General features: G+C 37.3%; 2 protein-coding genes across 13 annotated transcripts in view; one reads left to right on the plus strand and one right to left on the minus strand.

Moving 5' to 3' along the window:
- Positions 1-17,586, minus strand: part of LDLRAD4 (low density lipoprotein receptor class A domain containing 4) — a 638,510-nt gene that overhangs the window by 429,544 nt on the left and 191,380 nt on the right. The window lies entirely within an intron of this gene.
- LOC122736934 (AP-3 complex subunit sigma-1-like) lies at positions 10,899-11,458 on the plus strand. Its single transcript, XM_043979335.1, has 2 exons — positions 10,899-10,963; positions 11,164-11,458. Exons 1-2 carry the CDS (start codon positions 10,899-10,901, stop codon positions 11,456-11,458), a joined length of 360 nt encoding a protein of 119 aa, XP_043835270.1.

Consider the following 17,586-nt stretch of genomic DNA (forward strand, 5'->3'; position numbering starts at 1 on the left):
CTATTTCCTATGACATTTAGATACTTCCCACTTAGAAGCTTCTAGGAAAGAAGTAAAGAACGCAACTCCCAATTTTAAGGATCCTATTATTTTCTTTCTGCTCACAAAGGGTACAAATTCAAAGGACTTTCAAAGCACTTTCTTACAGAAAAATGAAAATCATGTCCATCATCACCAATAACTTTTTAAAATGCAACTTCAGTATCTTTATATCTGTTCTTTTAAAATTCAGTGGCAAAACGCACTTTCACTCGCATAAAATCTTGCAGGTATCACAGAGACCATAGCAAAGGCTATGGGATGGTGCATGGAATTATTCGTGGCTCAAAGTACTGACAGGAATTACACAAAGTCAAAGTGTCAAAATGCATAAAATGCATTAAGATTCCACCTAAAGGATTGTTCTCGTGTTGCTAATTTGGCAATTAAAATGTTTCACATTTTTCCAAATGAGACTGGATATAATTATAAAGACAAAGGTAGCTTTGAAACCACAACCAATATTTATTTTATTTTTATTGCAGTATCACCACTGACACTCCATATTTTATCATGGAAATGAGAGCTACCATTATCATTGTCAGCTGTCAAAACACTTCCTGAAAGCTGAGGTCATAAGCCAACACTAATCCAAAGATAATGTGATATTTAAAAATGCAAAAATGTCCTCAGAGCAACTCCAAAACTCTTCTGACATGATGCATAACAGGTTTTGTTCTGTTTAGACAAAGCCTTTTTGGTGCTAGAATAATTAAAAGAAAAACACATGAGAAATCTGCATTTTAATTTACACTATCATTTTCTTCTGGTACAATCCTCAAAGACTTTCATTAAATGAAGTAACTCACACCCTGCCCACCAACCCACCCTCATTCTCCATTCTTATTATTCTCAAGCCTTTGAACAGTGTTGCTGGATGGCATTTTTATGATTAACCTGATAACTCCAATGAAGAGAACTGGTTAGAAACATGATTATTTTTCCCAAAAAAAGATGAGTCAAACTCTCATATCTCAAGGGAAAAAATAGTATTTTTCCAATTAAGCTCTTCTCTGAAGGCATAAAAGCATCCAGAGCAGGCTCATATCCAGTGATCTACCTCCTTCTCATGTAATTTCCATAATGGGAGCCAGAAGGAACCTTCTTGCCCTTAACAAAAATAAATACTAAATCTCACTCAAGAATAATTTATGATGTTTATCATCTTCCTATTCTCCGACCCCCCATTTCTATTAAATTGTTGTTCATACTGCTAGATATAGCAAGTTCTTTTCCGCTTTTATCCCCATGAACTGGCCACTTGCTTTGTTCAATTGATCTTCTAAGATGTCTTTTTGTTTCCACAAAAGGTCAAGGTGGAAACATTTAGAAGTCTACCTGAAGCAGTAAAAATGAAGGTCCTTAGGCCAGCTTGGCAGTTCTCTACAACTGTGTACTTTTCCAGTTCCAAATCACCATTAATATTTTATGTATGGCTCCTCAATCACCATCAACCTTTATCATGATATTCTGTCCTTCAAGGTCCCTTTCTGCAAAGACGAACCTATTTCAAAAAATGCAAAAAGGGATGTTTGATCCTCAGATGGCTTTAAATGGCAAGGTCATTAAATACTGTAGATCAGCCTGCAAAAATTTGGGAAAGCAAAATATTAACTTTCTAGAAACTGCTGAGTTTTATGAAACTAAACCTAGGATTTCAATAGCATGACTGTTAGTCATTTGTTTTACAGAACCATATTCCCACAATAGACTCAAATTGAACTAGCCCAATACACAAACACCCTAAACAGAGATGCTGGACTAAAAACAAATAAACAAGAAAACAGAACAAAAACAAGCAAAGTTAAAAGACCAGCATTGTTTGGCTTCATGGCTTTCATTCTCCCTGAATTTCACACACATGCAGGTAACCATGCTTAGGTAACAATTTCAGCAAGTTTTGAGCCCTGTCACCACTAAGTCATAGTGCCAGCAAACATTGGAAACAATACAAACCACCCTCCACTCATCAGAATAAGAATAGGCAAGCCTTCATTTGCATTTAACATTTTCTAAGTGTAAGGGGATGAGGGAAGAAGACCCACATGGAGAATGGCATTGCCCATAGTTGACATCATATTATCAGAGAAGCCTTTAATGGGAAACATACAACTGATCATTTCACATCCATCCAAACTGTTTTAACAGGCCTTTTTGTAGATCTATCATCATCTTCTTAACTGCCATGACATGGATATGAGCAGAGATGATTGAGCCTTCCTATGTCATGCAAAAGGTAAGATTATAAGTCTTTGGTGCTGGGGAAAGTGTTCCGACTGAGAATCACTGGAGACTGACATTTGGATCCTCTTGTACATGTGGCAATTAGAAGAGAAACAGGGAACTGTAATTATGCTAACTTTCCTGACAAAAACATCTCCAACTACTACCCACAATGGAAGCTTAAAACTCTGAATCAAGGCTCAGCCTCCTAAAGTAAGGAGTGGTTGCATTCTTTTAACTTTATTTCAATAAAATGATCAGTGAAAAGTAAACTTGAAACCAGAAGTTTTAAATTTCTTACTCATAAATATAACAAGCACTCGACCAGTCCCTGCAAGGGTTTTACTTAAGACAAACAAATTATTACTCTTGACAACCAAAGAGCAAACAAGATCCTAATTAAGGCGTTTTCCTAACTGTTCTTCCCACCTACAGACATAATTTTTTTTTTCACATCTGTGTTGTTTGTCCCAACATTGGTGATTTTTCCTGTTTCCACTCCCCACCTCTTACCCCAAACTCCAATGAAGTTGTAGACTAAGATCATCATTCCCTTCTCTGTAGAATATTTTTGCACAGTGGCAAGCATACAGCAAATACTCAATAAAGCCTATTGACTAAGTGCTTGGGAAGTATGTGGTCTCCCATCTAATATAAAGGAAGTAATGGGTAAGAAGAGCAAAGACAGAAATGCCCAGTGGAATCTCTCAGCAAGTCAAACTGCTCTCAAGTCCCTGTGCCAACTCTACCCTAGTGGTGGAAAGAGTCCCCATCCATCTCAGCTGGCTGCAGTTTCCAGTTAACATCGCTTTCTTTCACAGCCCACCCACGGCTCCTGCTCATGTTCACTTTGTGCTTTGTCGGGAGCGGAGGGTTTTTTAGTTGCATATGATTTCAAAGGCAGAAGGTGGCCTGAAACAAAATTAATCAATTTCCCACTGTTCCTCGGCCACATGCCTGCTTGGCTGAAGAGGAAATCTTTAAAAAGCATGGACAAATTCCCACCAAATTGGAATGTGGGATGAAGAAAGTTGGGAGGAAGCTGTTGTGGGTATAATTTTTTCAGTTTCCAGGTGCAAAGGGTACAAACTTCTAATTGACTCAGCAACAAACAAATAACTCACTAACATTATGAACTAGACAATAGAATTACAACTCATAGTACCTTCATCTTTGGCCCTCCAATTCCTGCATTCCCTACAAAGATTAATTGCTAAGCCCTGTTGGTAAGGAAATGTCTCTCATATCCACTTCCTTCCCTCTCTCAACTCACATGCTCACCAATCTTAAGTCCATCATCATCTTTTTCCTGGTCTCCTTCTATCTAATCACCTTTCTCTGATCCATCCTCTACTCAGGTGTCAAAATAGTCTTAAGGCACAAATTTGAACATGTCACTCTTTTTTTCAAAAATCTTCAATAGCCCCCCATTACCCCTAGGACAAAAATAAAGTCTTTAACTTGACATTTAAAGTCCTACATAATCTGATTCCAACCTATTTTCTAGCATCATCTAATTTTACACATTCAATGTTCTGACCCAACTGGACTATGAGTTGACACCAGACCATATATTAAAATTTATTCCTCCATGCATTCTTGCAGCCTGCCCCCATGCCTAGAATGCCCTTCCTTCACATTTCTGTTGGAATCATTCTCTTTCTTAAAAAAACATAGGAAACTTGATTCAGAATCAGGAAGACCTGGGTTCAAATCAGACTAGCTTTGTGGGCATTACCAAGTCATTTATCCTTTAAGAATCTTTAGGTTTTTCTTCATCTACAAAGTGGGAGAAATATATCCACAGTCCCTTTTCCCCAGAGTCATAAGACATAATGGATGCAGAATACTTTACAAACCTTAAAACAAGATATGTATTAGTTATGACAATTCTAGATATTAATAAGCAACATATAATATATAAATTAATTATTATTAATAATAATGATTATTCACAAATGCATGACTCATTGAATTTTGACCAGGTATCTGAATGGCAACTCCCAATAACAGAAAATTGTGAACTGAATTCAGAATCATATTCCTTTGTAAGGGATATCCAATCTGGGTAGATCTTCTATGAGGAATGTATGGAAAAAGTAAGAATCACATAGAATAAGAAGACTTAAAGGGGTTGCAATCTTGCATTTGTGGAGGAAGAACCCATACCAATGCATAACATATACCACAGAGTATTATAATAATAATAATAGCAGTGATAACAATAACACTAATACCTAGCATTTATATAGCACCTACTATGTGCCAGACACTGTACTAAATACTTTACAAATATTATCTCATTTGATCCTCACAGTAACCCTGGGAGATGGATGCTATTATTATCTTCATTTACAGATGAGGAAACTGAGGCAAATAGAGGCTATACAACTTGTATAGCCTCTATACAACTTGTCCAAGATAGCTGCGGCTGAATTTGAACTCAGGTCTTCTTGATTTCAAGACCAGGATTCTATCCATTGCATTACCTAACTCACAGAGAAATGATCCTTATACTAAGCAAAACCTGCTTCAATTCCAGAAGGGTAACTCATCATTGTGGCCAAGAGGTTGAGTAATTGGGTGCTGTGCCAAGAACCATAAACTATCTGGAATGCTTCTGATCATGGACTTGACAAACTGCATCTATAATCTGGAGGTGAGATAAGTTACATTCAGAGACTCTCCTAATGCAGATAGACCACTAAGTGGATTTCTTTCCCCACAGCAATTCATGAAACAGTTAAGAATACAAAATGGCCCTAGGTCTGATACCAGCCCTTTTGATTCCATTAATGATGATAGTCAAGTGACAGCAAAAAGATCAGACAATGATGAAATCACAGTTTTTAGCCCAGCTGGAAACATTGATTTAACTAGAGGTACTTTCAATGGTGGGGCACAATACTAGATGAATTTCAACATGTAAGAAGTGGTTCTCAGTCTGACTTGCAACAACCCCATAGCATATGTCTGAAAAGAGTTCTGGTGGAGCAGCTTCCATATTAGTTGATAGTATGCTGAAACAACAATAACAATAACAACTATCAAGAGCTTACATAGCATTGGTAGAAGCATTGTTACAAGAAAAAGGGAAGTGATACTCCCTCCATAGTCTGCTCTGGTTAGATGACATCTGGAAAACCGTTCAGTTCTAGGAACCACATTTTAGGAAGGAAATGGATAAAACTGGTTCTAAATTAATGACCAGTTAAAAGAAAAGATAAAGATGAAAAGGCATTATATATAGTTATAACAGTCCTAACCTTGGAAAAATGGCAAAGCAATGTCTACTGATATTTCCTAGGAAGTTTTGTTGTTCAGTCATTTCAGTCATGTCCGACTCTTTGTGACCCCATTAGCGGTTTTTTGGCAAAGATACTAGAGTGGTTTGTCATGCTGAGAAAAACAGAGTTAAGTGACTTGCCCAAGGTCACATAGCTAATAATTGTCTGAGACCAGAATTGAACTCATGAAGAATCATTCTGATTCTAAGTCCAGTGCTCTATCTACTGCACCACTGAGCTGTGTTCTTTTCAGGTGTCAGTTGGACTAGATAGTCTCTGACTCACCTCCCAATTCTTAGATTTTATGATTTGACCAGGTCAAGTCTAGAGACAATAAGAAGTCATTGCAAAATTTTAGGTAGGAGATTGACATGATCAGACCTATGCTTTAGGAAGATTCTTTTTACAGCTATGGGAAGGATGGATTGAAAATGGAAAAAACTGAACAGAGAAAGACTGGTTAGGAGATTATTTAAATAGCATAGGCAAAAAAGATGGGGTTCTATGCTAAGGTAATGTCTGTAAGCGGAAAGTTAGAGACAAAAGCAAGAGATATTGGAAAGGCTAAGAGGTGGATATGAAAATGGGATATATTTAAGAGGTATTGTTGAGGTTGATTCATTAAGGCTTGGAAACTGATTAGACATGAGGTGAGGTAGGAAAAAGTCAGGGTTGTCAGCCTAGGTGACATAGGAGGGTACTAATATCTTCAATAGAAATAAGAAAGTTTGAAGAAAATGAGTCAAGGCAAGTAAGCTTTTTGCCCTCATAGACCCATTCAGCAAAAACTAGTTACCCTGAAAAGGTTTTATTGCCCTCAAATGAGACCTGTATTTCCCTTAAAAGTAGTATACTTTTACTAGTTCATATTAATACTCTGAGAAAGGGGTAATAAGCAGAGAAAGTCCAGTATCACTTTGCTAGTAGCATACCAATGCTTCTTTTGGAAGTGTTATCAGGAAAAATTGTAGTTTTTCAAGAGAAGACTGTTGCTTTACCAAACCACTACCTAAGTGGGTTCACATTAGAGGACTGTGTATTTAGAGTTATAAGGGTACTAAGAGATCATCTAGTCTAACTTCTCATTTTGCAGATGAGTCCCCTAAAGTTTAAGCACTGTCACAGATTGTCAAGCTTCCTTCCTGCTGTCACTTGAGAGACTCAGCATGGCCTGGTTAAATGAAGCAAAAAAATAACTTGACATTGTAGGCCAAAGTGGAATAGTGCACAGATTATTAGTAAGGTCCTCTGTCTACTACATGTCAGGCTGCTTTTCGCTAGGGTGATAAGTCTGACAACTTTAATCTGCCCATCTATCATGTTTATTATCAATGTGTCAAACTAGGATGTAAGTGTGGCTGAAACAAGCTCTTCGTTCCATTCATTTCCCTTTCAGACTTCTGATTAAATCAAATTGGAACCCTATGTGTGTTGACAGCAGGTTCTGAAGCAGAAACTCCTTGAAGACTGATGTTGGTGACACTGGAGACAGCCTTGGGGTACAAGGTCTGCCCTAAACTGCCAAAGAATTCAATACAATTGTAAAAAACATTTGTTGACAACTAACAGATTCCTGCCAATATTGACCAGTCTATGTTTTAGAAAGAAGACTGAAGCCTGCTTCAGAAGAGTAGTATTTTTAAAGAGGTTTACTTGACTCTCCTCATCTATTCTGAGTTCAAGATAATAATTGAAAATCACTCAATCAAAGAACTGGAAGAGTCCTTCAGTGATTGGCTATGCACCCCATTTGTCTGTGCTTAGCAAAGGTGATTCCAAAGTCATTCCAGTCTGACAGTTATTTATATTTTGATTTAATTAGTAAAGAAAGTAAAATCTGCCTTTACTAATTTCTCATACTCATTCCATCACATGATTAAACCACCTAATTTCAAAATTAATGACAATTTCTCTAACTTCTCATTGTTAACAGCGCTGAATGTGCTGAATGTGAGTGAAAGACTATACTACATTTCTATTTCATTCCACACTGGTTTGTTCTAAAATGAGAAGGAAGTTCCTACCTTTCCAAAAAGGAATGTACTTTTTATGGTTCTCTGCATTAAAGAAAAAAAGTGATATTGGTTCAATGCCTCCACAAGTGTCTGGTGTACCCCACCCCTCCAAAAAAGAAAAACCCTCAGATGTCAAAAAATTAAATTCTTCATTGCATTTTGTAAAATCAGATAAGGAAACTGAGGGGTTTTAAATCCTCTATTTTAAACTAAATATTCAACTCAGTAACAAGGCGTTAAAAAAAGATATATTCCTGTGGTATTGTTCCTATTCCTGTCAGCCATGGTTTTATTTAGGTGTATGTGCTAATTTTTCATCTTAAGATGTGAAGAGAACATTTAATTAACACTCAAAATGACTTATGTAAAAGAAAATATTAAGAGTTAGAGAACTCTTGTAGCTTTAACTAACAAAAGGCCAATATTTCTTGAAAAGCCAATATTTCCCAATTACCAGTGAGAGCTAATCTCCATTGACAGAAGAAATAGCTTTCTAGAATATAATGGAAAACCCAGCTAAAACATTTGCATTCCCCACATCCCTATCCAAATTAGGTTACCAATTTATTTGAACTATGTGACTTTGGAACTACATATTAAGCAGAAACAAAATTTTAACTATTTCTTCGGTTCTAAAAAAAGAAAATCTTTTGAACCAATCAAATAATCATACTCAACTCACCTTTGTGCATTTCAGGAGGAAAAAAAAGTAAAAGCAAAGCACTAATTTCAAATATCATAATTTTAACCTTGCATTCATCTCCCTTATTCCCCAACAACTTGACCCAGCAAAAATAAAAACCACACGAGCCAGAATTCCATAGGCAGGCTTGTATATTGAATCACTGCATGATTCAATTTTGACCCTGCAGTAAGAGCACTAATTTTAAATGCTGGCAATTAAGCTCTCATACAAGGGAGGCAATCACCAGGAGACTCTGGGAATTAATCAATATTCTTCACAGAAATACAAAGATGGCGACTTTGGAATCATCTAATTTCATTTTCACCAGAACCTTATCTCTACTAAGTCAACACAAGTGTGATAGTAACCTTTATACTCTCAGAAGCAATCAAAACAAACACGACAATGACCCCCAAGAAGAGAACAGAAATGGAACAGAGTTGAAATTTCTCTGTCAGATTTAGCGGCCGTAGCCCTTGTATCAGAGGCCTATCTCAAACGCTCACTCTGGAACTAGTGAAATGAGGGGAGATGAATAAAGCAAGGGGTTCTGATGTTGTCCTTCCAGATCCAACTAAATAAAGCAAAACTAGAGAAAGCCATTAACTCATCATCAAAAACTTTCAGGAAAATACCCCAATGGATGGTTCTGTAGACAACAATGCAGAAAATTGGCCAAGTCACTTTAGCCCCCAATGCCTTAGTTTCCTCATATTCAAAAGAAGGAAGCTGTACTAGATGATCTCTTCAGTTCTAAAGGTTTATGATTCTTTTATTATAAGTGAGATTCTAGAAAAACAGAATGGAAGAAGACGTTAAACATTAAAAACATTCAGAGAAATTAAAAGGAAGTGGTCTAACGTCATCAGTTTGACTTATCTGCTTCCAGTTTATTTTTTGATACCAACACCATCAAAGTGAAAGAAAAAGATATGGAATGAGAAGATCCTGGGAGACTACATATGGAAGTATGCATTTACAGAGAGCTTTAAGGTTGATCATCACAACAACTCTGTCAGGCAGTTGCTCATTTTATCCCCCAATTCAATGATGAGGAAACTGAGGCAAAGACAGGCTTAAGTAATTTGCTCATGTAAGGGGCCAAAATTTTAGCTAAACTATCTAAAATCTAATGAGTGGTTGCCAATAAATTATAAGCTTTAGCAAGAGTGTTTAAGTGTTTAAGTATTTATTAAAGAGCATTAGAATCAGAGAGAAAGGTAAAAACCTAACTATTTCTAAGAGACCCTATCATCCTACCCACCATGGTGAGGTCAGGAACCAAAAAGAGACAGAACCCCTCCACCAGCATTTGCTTCCTACTTCATGTCCTCCTCCCAGAAATGGGAGGCTCCTCAAGTTGATTGGCTGATAACCTTGATAAACAGTATCCACGAGCAAACGTCACTTTCTGACGCTAAGGACCTTGACCACATGGCTTGCCCTCAGAGTCCTTCTCCTCATGGCGGAGCTTTGCTACAGTAAGTCTCCAGCAGGTGGTGTCATTCCAATCGTTACACTCAGGATAACACAACTAGCAAATATCCAAATGGGATTCAAGCCAGGTCTTCCCTACCCTAAGTCCAGAGTTCTAGCCACCATGTTGCATTCCTTCTCTCTATGGATCTTATTACTTCAGGGGTGTGGTATTTTCTACCTTTATCAGGCCTTTCCTTTGATTTCAGCTGACCCCATAGCAAGTAGCCTACAAGATCATTTTACTCTGGTCTGAGTGCTATAACCCAGAAAAAGACCTTTTTTCCCTTGGAGACCCCTATAGTCGACTACTTCAGTCCCTCTGGCTGGAGTTAGCCAGAGCTGTTTCAAAGGACAATGATACACAGTAATAACTTACTCTAATGGACATAACTCCCCCCCTCCCTGCAAAAAAAAAAAACCAGCAACATAGCAAAAGAGCAATTTACTTCCCACTAAATGTTCATTTCAGAACCTACCAAGCTTTCTCGGCTTCCATCTTCCTCTATCCATTTCTGTCTCCATTTCTCCCTAGCTCATCTTTCTGTTCTTAAAATTTCCTCTACATATAGCTATGCAGCATGTCAGCAGACAGGCTGATATTATCATTATTGTCATGTTCATAATCTCTTACAATAATGCCTTATATAGTGTTTTTTTAACTTTCAAAGAACTTTCTTCCTCATACATTATCTTGGTTTATCTTGAGAACAACTACATAAGGTTTCTAGGAACTATTATTCCATTTTAGAGAAAGGTTAAGTAGCTTGTTTACCTAGGGTCACGCAGATAGACCATGACTAGAACCTGGGGTCTACTGACTCCTACTCCTTTATTCTTTCCAATAAGCTAGATAATTGGAAATGGATAAAGAAACCCCTCTGATTTACTGGGCTAATTCTAAGGATAGACACAGCCTTCACCAAAATCTATAAACTACCAAGATGGAAGGACCCCTTACCAAATTAGGACAAGTCCACATCTTGGCATATGTTAGCCTCTTGAGCTTCCACAAAGAGTATAAAAGGCATTATTTGGGTTCATGTGCATAGATCAAGATGGTACCAAAAAAGAGAAACACCTGAAGCAGAAAGGCTGATCTGGCTTCCCAGGATGCCCCAATTCTAGCATCTACTTAGCCATACTCTACCACCTCTAGACCTCAGCTCCACCATGTTCAAAGCAATTTTTGTCTTCAACAATCATAAGGAACTCCAGCAATGTGAATTTACTAGCCCTATATTGAAGACACAGAGAAACAAACAATTAAGAAAACTTTCCATTTGGTATTTAATAAAACAAAAATGTTATTTCCTAGAAAGAGGCCTGCTGATAGATGGATTTGACAACAAACTGATTTACAAACATTTTGCCATGTTTGTACTTTATCTTCAAAAATGGATCCTTTAAAAAGTTAATTTGTCATTTTAGACCTAATACAAGTATTTGTGAAAACACTAGATAGGTGTTTTGAAAATGTCTGTGAACAGAAGTTAATTTTCCACAATATTGTGGTAAAAGTGGTGATGGCAGGATTGGTTTGGGAGACAAACATGAATGAAATTGTTACTCAAATTGATGCACAAAATAAGTTGGAAAAACCCAAGGATAGCTTAATAGGAGCTCCAGTTCATACAGTATCAGTAATAAATAAGAATCTTCTTGAGATTCCAAGAAATATTAAGATGGGTGACATCAATATAAAGGTGTCAAAACTGCTCCCTCATAAGTAAAAGCTATTCCTAGGTAAAAATCCCAGAAGAAAAAAGTTTTCTAGATTTCCATGCAATTGTTTACCAAAAAAGAGGAAGAGGAATCTTCTCAATTTTTGCTGTTGGATTGTTAGGGAAAAGTATTATATAAAATTGTGTATAAAATCAGTATATTAAAATGAATGTTATTTGTCTTGTTTGGTGATTTTTAGGAAAATGAATAGTCCCCAATTCATTCTACACAGTTCTAAAATAACCTTTCCCATAACATATATATACCCACTCAAAAATATCCAATGGTTCTCCATTTCCTATTAGTAAAGTTCAAATAGAAGGCCCTCTTAAATTTTAGACCACCATACCTTGCCAGTGTGATTTCTTATTCATCCCATCCACATTCTCTATACTCCAGACAAACTGGACTATTTGAAGTTCCTTGAACATGTCCTTTGACTCTCCACCTTTATGTCTCTGCTTACACTAATCTTAGGACTTGAACATTCTTCTCTCTCTTCTTTACCTATTTTATTCCCACTTAACCTTTAAAACACAATTTCAATGCTACTTCCTATAAAGAACCTTCCTAACCCTTGCCCCAACCAGGCAATAACATTTACCTCTCTGGTGTTCTTTCAATCCAATCCAATAAGCAGTTCTTAAGCACCTACTATGTGACAGGCTCTGTGCTAAGCTCTAGGGATACAATCAACAAAAAGAAAGACAGTTCCTGCCCTAAAAGAGCTTACAATCTAATGTCAGAAGACAACACAAAAAAAGAGGCAGGAAAGAGGGGATTCCCCAGTGGGGAGTGGGTTGCACAAGGACTAAGTGACATCAGCATTTGAACTCAGGTTCAAATCTAATGCTTCTTCAACTGTACCAGACTCCTCACTAAATGTATGCAAAATGGATGAATTGTTTAATGTGCCTGAGACAGGCAAACATATGAAGGACACACAAATAAAAAGGTGGAACATTATAGTTTTTGCTTTCCTTGCCCTTCTCTCTAATACATATATCTGGGTCTGAAAATGCAACAAACAGTCCTGAAGCATCTTGATCCTACCCATCATTACTGAATTCTGCAAGAAAGAACCCTGAAATCAAAGCACACTAAATTTACATTATTTACATGCTAATGACATAAAATAGATGGAACGCAAAGGTTGGGGTGGGAAGATCATGGAGTAAAAAATATGAAACAACTAAGAATCTGGATTAAAGTAGAACAGAAATGAATCTTCTCCCAGGCACAATGGTGGATAAAAATCAAGACAGCGATTTTCACAAAGAATTGCTAAAGCTTGGTATATAAATATGGCAAGGTAATTCAGTGACTAAATGATTTCACTTTCGAGTTTTTAGAAGATGAAGTTCTCTCTAATGTCAATCTTTTCTATCATATATGAAGGGTTTATAAAGAAAATGGCAAGTGTAGAGGGAAAACATTTTTATAAACTTATATGAATGCAGTGACTTCAGACTTCCTGCTTTCCTCACAAATTTAGATGTTTAAGTTTTTACATTTTCTTATGCTTATTCTTATTATATTGAAATATATTAACATTTTAACAACCTAATTCTGTCAACTGTTAAAGTTTGTGGGTAAGATTAGTAAGTAGAGGGTACGGAGGGAGGCACAAAGAGAGGCTAATGTCATAGCCATAAAGAACTGCTTAACAGTTGGGAGAGAGCATTAGGCAGCGGAAGAGGGAATAATTAAATAGCCATTAAGTAACTGGATAAAAATCTGACTAGAATAATCTGTACAAAGTAGTTATTAAGCTTAGAAAAAAGAATTACTGCTTCTCAACAAAGTGAAGTCACAAAGCAACAATTCTCATAATGAAGGTAGAAGATATGTCGAATGATGATGTGGGGAACTTATGTTGTATAAAATCTTTCCCACATCTGAATTCTTAGACCTGCAAGAAGTGAAAATTAAACTATTACTCAATAATTAGCAGAAGTCAAGAACCTCTATAGCTCCTTGCTGCTTCTAGGATAAGAAGCTGTCTCCTCTAGAACTACAAATATACAATGCTTTCAAATCGATTAGGGCTTGTTTGCTGACTTCATAAGCATATATGGATTAAGTACACATAGAATGACAAATTCTGTTTATGAAAATAAAGAAACAAATAGGTGGAAAATTAAATACCTTGAATTGCACTTTCCATCAAAAATTCATTCTGGTTTAGTGAATTATTTGATCCTCTTTATGCCTGTACACTTATTCCTATCTAATAATTGAAGAGAAACCCATAAGAGAAATGTGGACAATACAAAGTGGCAGAAAATAACCACTTCCTTGAAGGGTACCAACTTTCTTCTAATCAGTCAGGTTCATAATCCATAATCGTGATTCTTCCCTTTTCCCAAGTTTTGTTCATTTGATCTCCACAACATCTCTTGCCTCCATCCCCTTCTTTCTACTCTCATCCACCATTTTTCAGGCCCTCTTTCCTTTATCACCTGAACTATTACAGTAACCATTTTTGTTTGTTTTTTGCGGGGCAATGAGGGTTAAGTGATTTGCCCAGGGTCACACAGCTAGTAAGTGTTAAGTGTCTGAGGCTGGATTTGAACTTAGGTCCTCCTGAATCCAAGGCCAGTGCTTTATCCACTGTGCCACTTAGCTGCCCCACAAACATTTATTAAGCACTTTTTTTTAGTCAGGCAACTGGGGTTAAGTGACTTGCCTAGGGCCACACAGCTAGTAAGTGTTAAGTGTCTGAGGTCAGATTTGAACTCAGGTCCTCCTGACTCCAGGACAGGTGCTCTATCCACTGCACCACCTAGCTGCCCCTACAGTAACCTCTTAATTGGTCTTTCTGTCTCCATAATGTGCTTCTAGGTGACCATTTCATCTTTCTTTCACACTCTACATTCCAGCCAAAATAAGCAGCTACCTTTATCCCAGCTCCATATATTCAAACAGGTCATCTCCCACACTGCGAGTGCATTCCTTCCTCATCTTTATTAGTATCCTTCTCTTCCTTCAAAATGCTCAGCACAGGGTCCACTTCTTTGGTAGACACTATCATAAACCTCCCCACCCCCAACTGAAAGTGTCTTCTCCCTCCTCAAAATTCCCCTACAGTGCTTTTCTGAAAGTTTCCTTTGCCTCCATTAAACCTCATTTTGTAATACACTTATCTACAAAACAAGTCTTACAATATTAAACCCAGGTGGATATAAGGCCCTGAAGCCAAAGATTTTGTGTCATGTTTTTTACCTTTGCATCCTTATTAGTAAAGACTTAATAAATATTTCCTGAATGAATGAATGAATGAATGGAGGAATAATTTCTATTTGTCTGCAGAAGATGTGTCTATGTTTGGATTGTAATCTATTTGGGGGGAAAAATGAGACCACACTATGAGGCAGTGTGGTAGAATACAACTAAGGCATAATAGTATAATAGAAAGAACACTGGATTTGGAATCAGACACCATGTTCAAATCCCATTCCTGTTTCTTATAATTTGTGTGAGCCTAGGCAAGTCACTTTACCCTTCTGAGCCCTCAATTTCCTCATTTGCAAAATTAGGGTGTTAGACTAGGTGATCTCTAATATCCCTTCTATCTCTGAACTTTATGATACTGTAATCGATCTCAAGCAGAATTATGGAATTATAAAGTGTCAACATCTTGCTCTAGTCAGCAGTAGTGTAGATAGCAAAATAGCCAGAGTTGATATCTAAATGGGACACGTAGTACAGTCTGGTCCAGTGAGGGACCAGTGAGCTGGGTGAGTTTGGACACTCAAGCAAGACAAGACAATCTCAGGGTTAGAGTTCCAAAGCTGCCTTATTCATTCTTTCCTGGACTTTGGCCAAGATATCTGGAGATCCAGGGCACTTTTTCATGTGGGATAAAGGAAGGAGGGATATGTCCACAACAGGGAAGATAGCAAGATGACAAAGGTGGAGGACTGAACGGGAGATGAAGTGTGATCTGGTATGGCACTGCTAAAGATAATGGGCTAGGTAAGTTGGTACTTACTAATTAAGACATTTCAGCCCCAGCTGTGAGCAAAGATGCTTGAAATTCTTGTTCTATAGACAATAAGGTATAAACTATAGAAATTACTGACTAGATTTAAGAAAAAATTATTACCCCATCATCAAATCATTTTCTCAGGATTAACAACATATGCACCAGTGATTTATTCATATTACATAGATGCTACTAACTGTTTCAGGTTCGAAATTCTTCTCTTTTGTAAGCCAGCCCAATTTCTTCTGCATTCTTTGGGTACACGTCAAAAGTAGTTGCATAGTAAAAACTATACATATGTAAGAATCATAGAAGTGATACAAATTTAGCCATGTAAAAACTAAGGAACAAAAAGGTAGAAAAGTGTTAAAGAGAATTATGAAGAGTCTGCCTTGATACTGTGAACACCGTTTTTTAACTCCCTAAGTTCGAGATTCAGGGGTCTGCAGCTGATTTTCATGATAGTTTCTTCTCCTGTACCATTGTAATAATTTATAGCACACAGTGTTTTAGAGGCAATTCTTGTTCATATCTGAGGTTTCTTCCAACTTTAGCATTGTATTAAACTATAACTCAATGCAACTGAATAAGGCAACCAAAGGACAATGACTTCTGATGTCACCTGTGTGATACTTCTATTGTCCCTTCCTACATAGATGGAAGCTGGCAAGTTCAGCATTAAAAAAAAGTTTTTGTTTCTTTGTTTTAAAATTCTCTTCATATTTGACCTACAAGTAAGTTAAATTGCCACCCCACCCTTTGCTAAAAAATAAAAACCCTATGGGGCTTTAGACTTAGGCATGGTTGACATATAAAATGAGCATTCTTTTTCATTCAATCGTCATTTTAAAAAAATAAAAATAGAATTCTATCAAAAGCACTGTTGAACAGGATGCATTTATACAAGACACACATTATACATGTTAATACCTTTCTCATGAATTATTTTTTAATGATTTTTGAGGGGCAATGAGGGTTAAGTGACTTGCCCAGGGTCATACAGCTAGGAAGTGTCAAGTGTCTGAGGCCAGATTTGAACTCAGGTCCTCCTAAATCCAGGGCCCGTGCTTTATCCACTGTGCCACCTAGCTGCCCCTCTCACTAATTCTTAACTACTTACTCCTTGGTTCTGAGAAGTATGCATTTTTCAAGTCTACCTTGAATTTCTCTCTCAGTAACCTTATAGGAGGACTATAGGGCTTCAGGCCAGCTTGGCATCAAAGACCTAAAAAAGCTTATGATTAGCTTTCTTATTATTATAGGGTTTCTTTGTTTCAATCAGAGAGAACCTATTTACCTTGCTTGTGTCTTATGATGCCCTTGGTTCATGTTACTATAGCCCTCAATTATTTTTCCCTTTCCTCCTCTCACTTAGCTACTAAAGACAGTAAGAAACAATACTTTTCTCACCACAGCAACATGACGTTCTGTGACTACCAGGGTTCTGTCCAACTTTCATACTCCATATAGCATCCTCACAGCTAGATGTGTAAAGTACAGTAGCCATCTGTATACAATCATTCTTTAGCAACCCCTGTCCATATAACATACTCAGAAAGACAACTGAACCCTACGAAGCAAATGTGGACATAGATGTCTCTTTCTAGTGACAAACTGCCTTCTTTCAAAGTAAGTGCATCTGGGGCAGCTAGGTGCCGCAGTGGATAGAGCACCGGCCCTGGATTCAGGAGGACCTGAGTTCAAATCCAGCCTTAGACACTTGACGCTTACTAGCTGTGTGACCCTGGGCAAGTCACTTAACCCCAATTGCCTCACCAAAAAAAAAGAAATAAACAAAGTAAGTACAACTCTCTCTAACTGCAAATCTTTGCTTTTACAAGAACATAACTTTTTTTTGGGGGGGGGCAGGGCAATGGGGGTTAAGTGACTTGCCCAGTGTCACACGGCTAATAAGTGTCAAGTGTCTGAGGCCGGATTTGAACTCAGGTCCTCCTGAATCCAGGGTCGGTGCTCTATCCACTGCACCACCTAGCTGCCCCAAGAACATAACTTTTAAAAACACCATTTATATAAACCTAAAGAACCTTAGCTATGAAATGGTTTCACTCACATTTAGCTATTGGATGTATCAAAATGTCACCCCTAATATTTCCACTCAAACTCTTTAAAATCCCAGTTTCTTTATTT

The sequence above is a fragment of the Dromiciops gliroides genome, chromosome 1, assembly GCF_019393635.1.
Source record: "Dromiciops gliroides isolate mDroGli1 chromosome 1, mDroGli1.pri, whole genome shotgun sequence".
Taxonomy (NCBI): domain Eukaryota; kingdom Metazoa; phylum Chordata; class Mammalia; order Microbiotheria; family Microbiotheriidae; genus Dromiciops; species Dromiciops gliroides.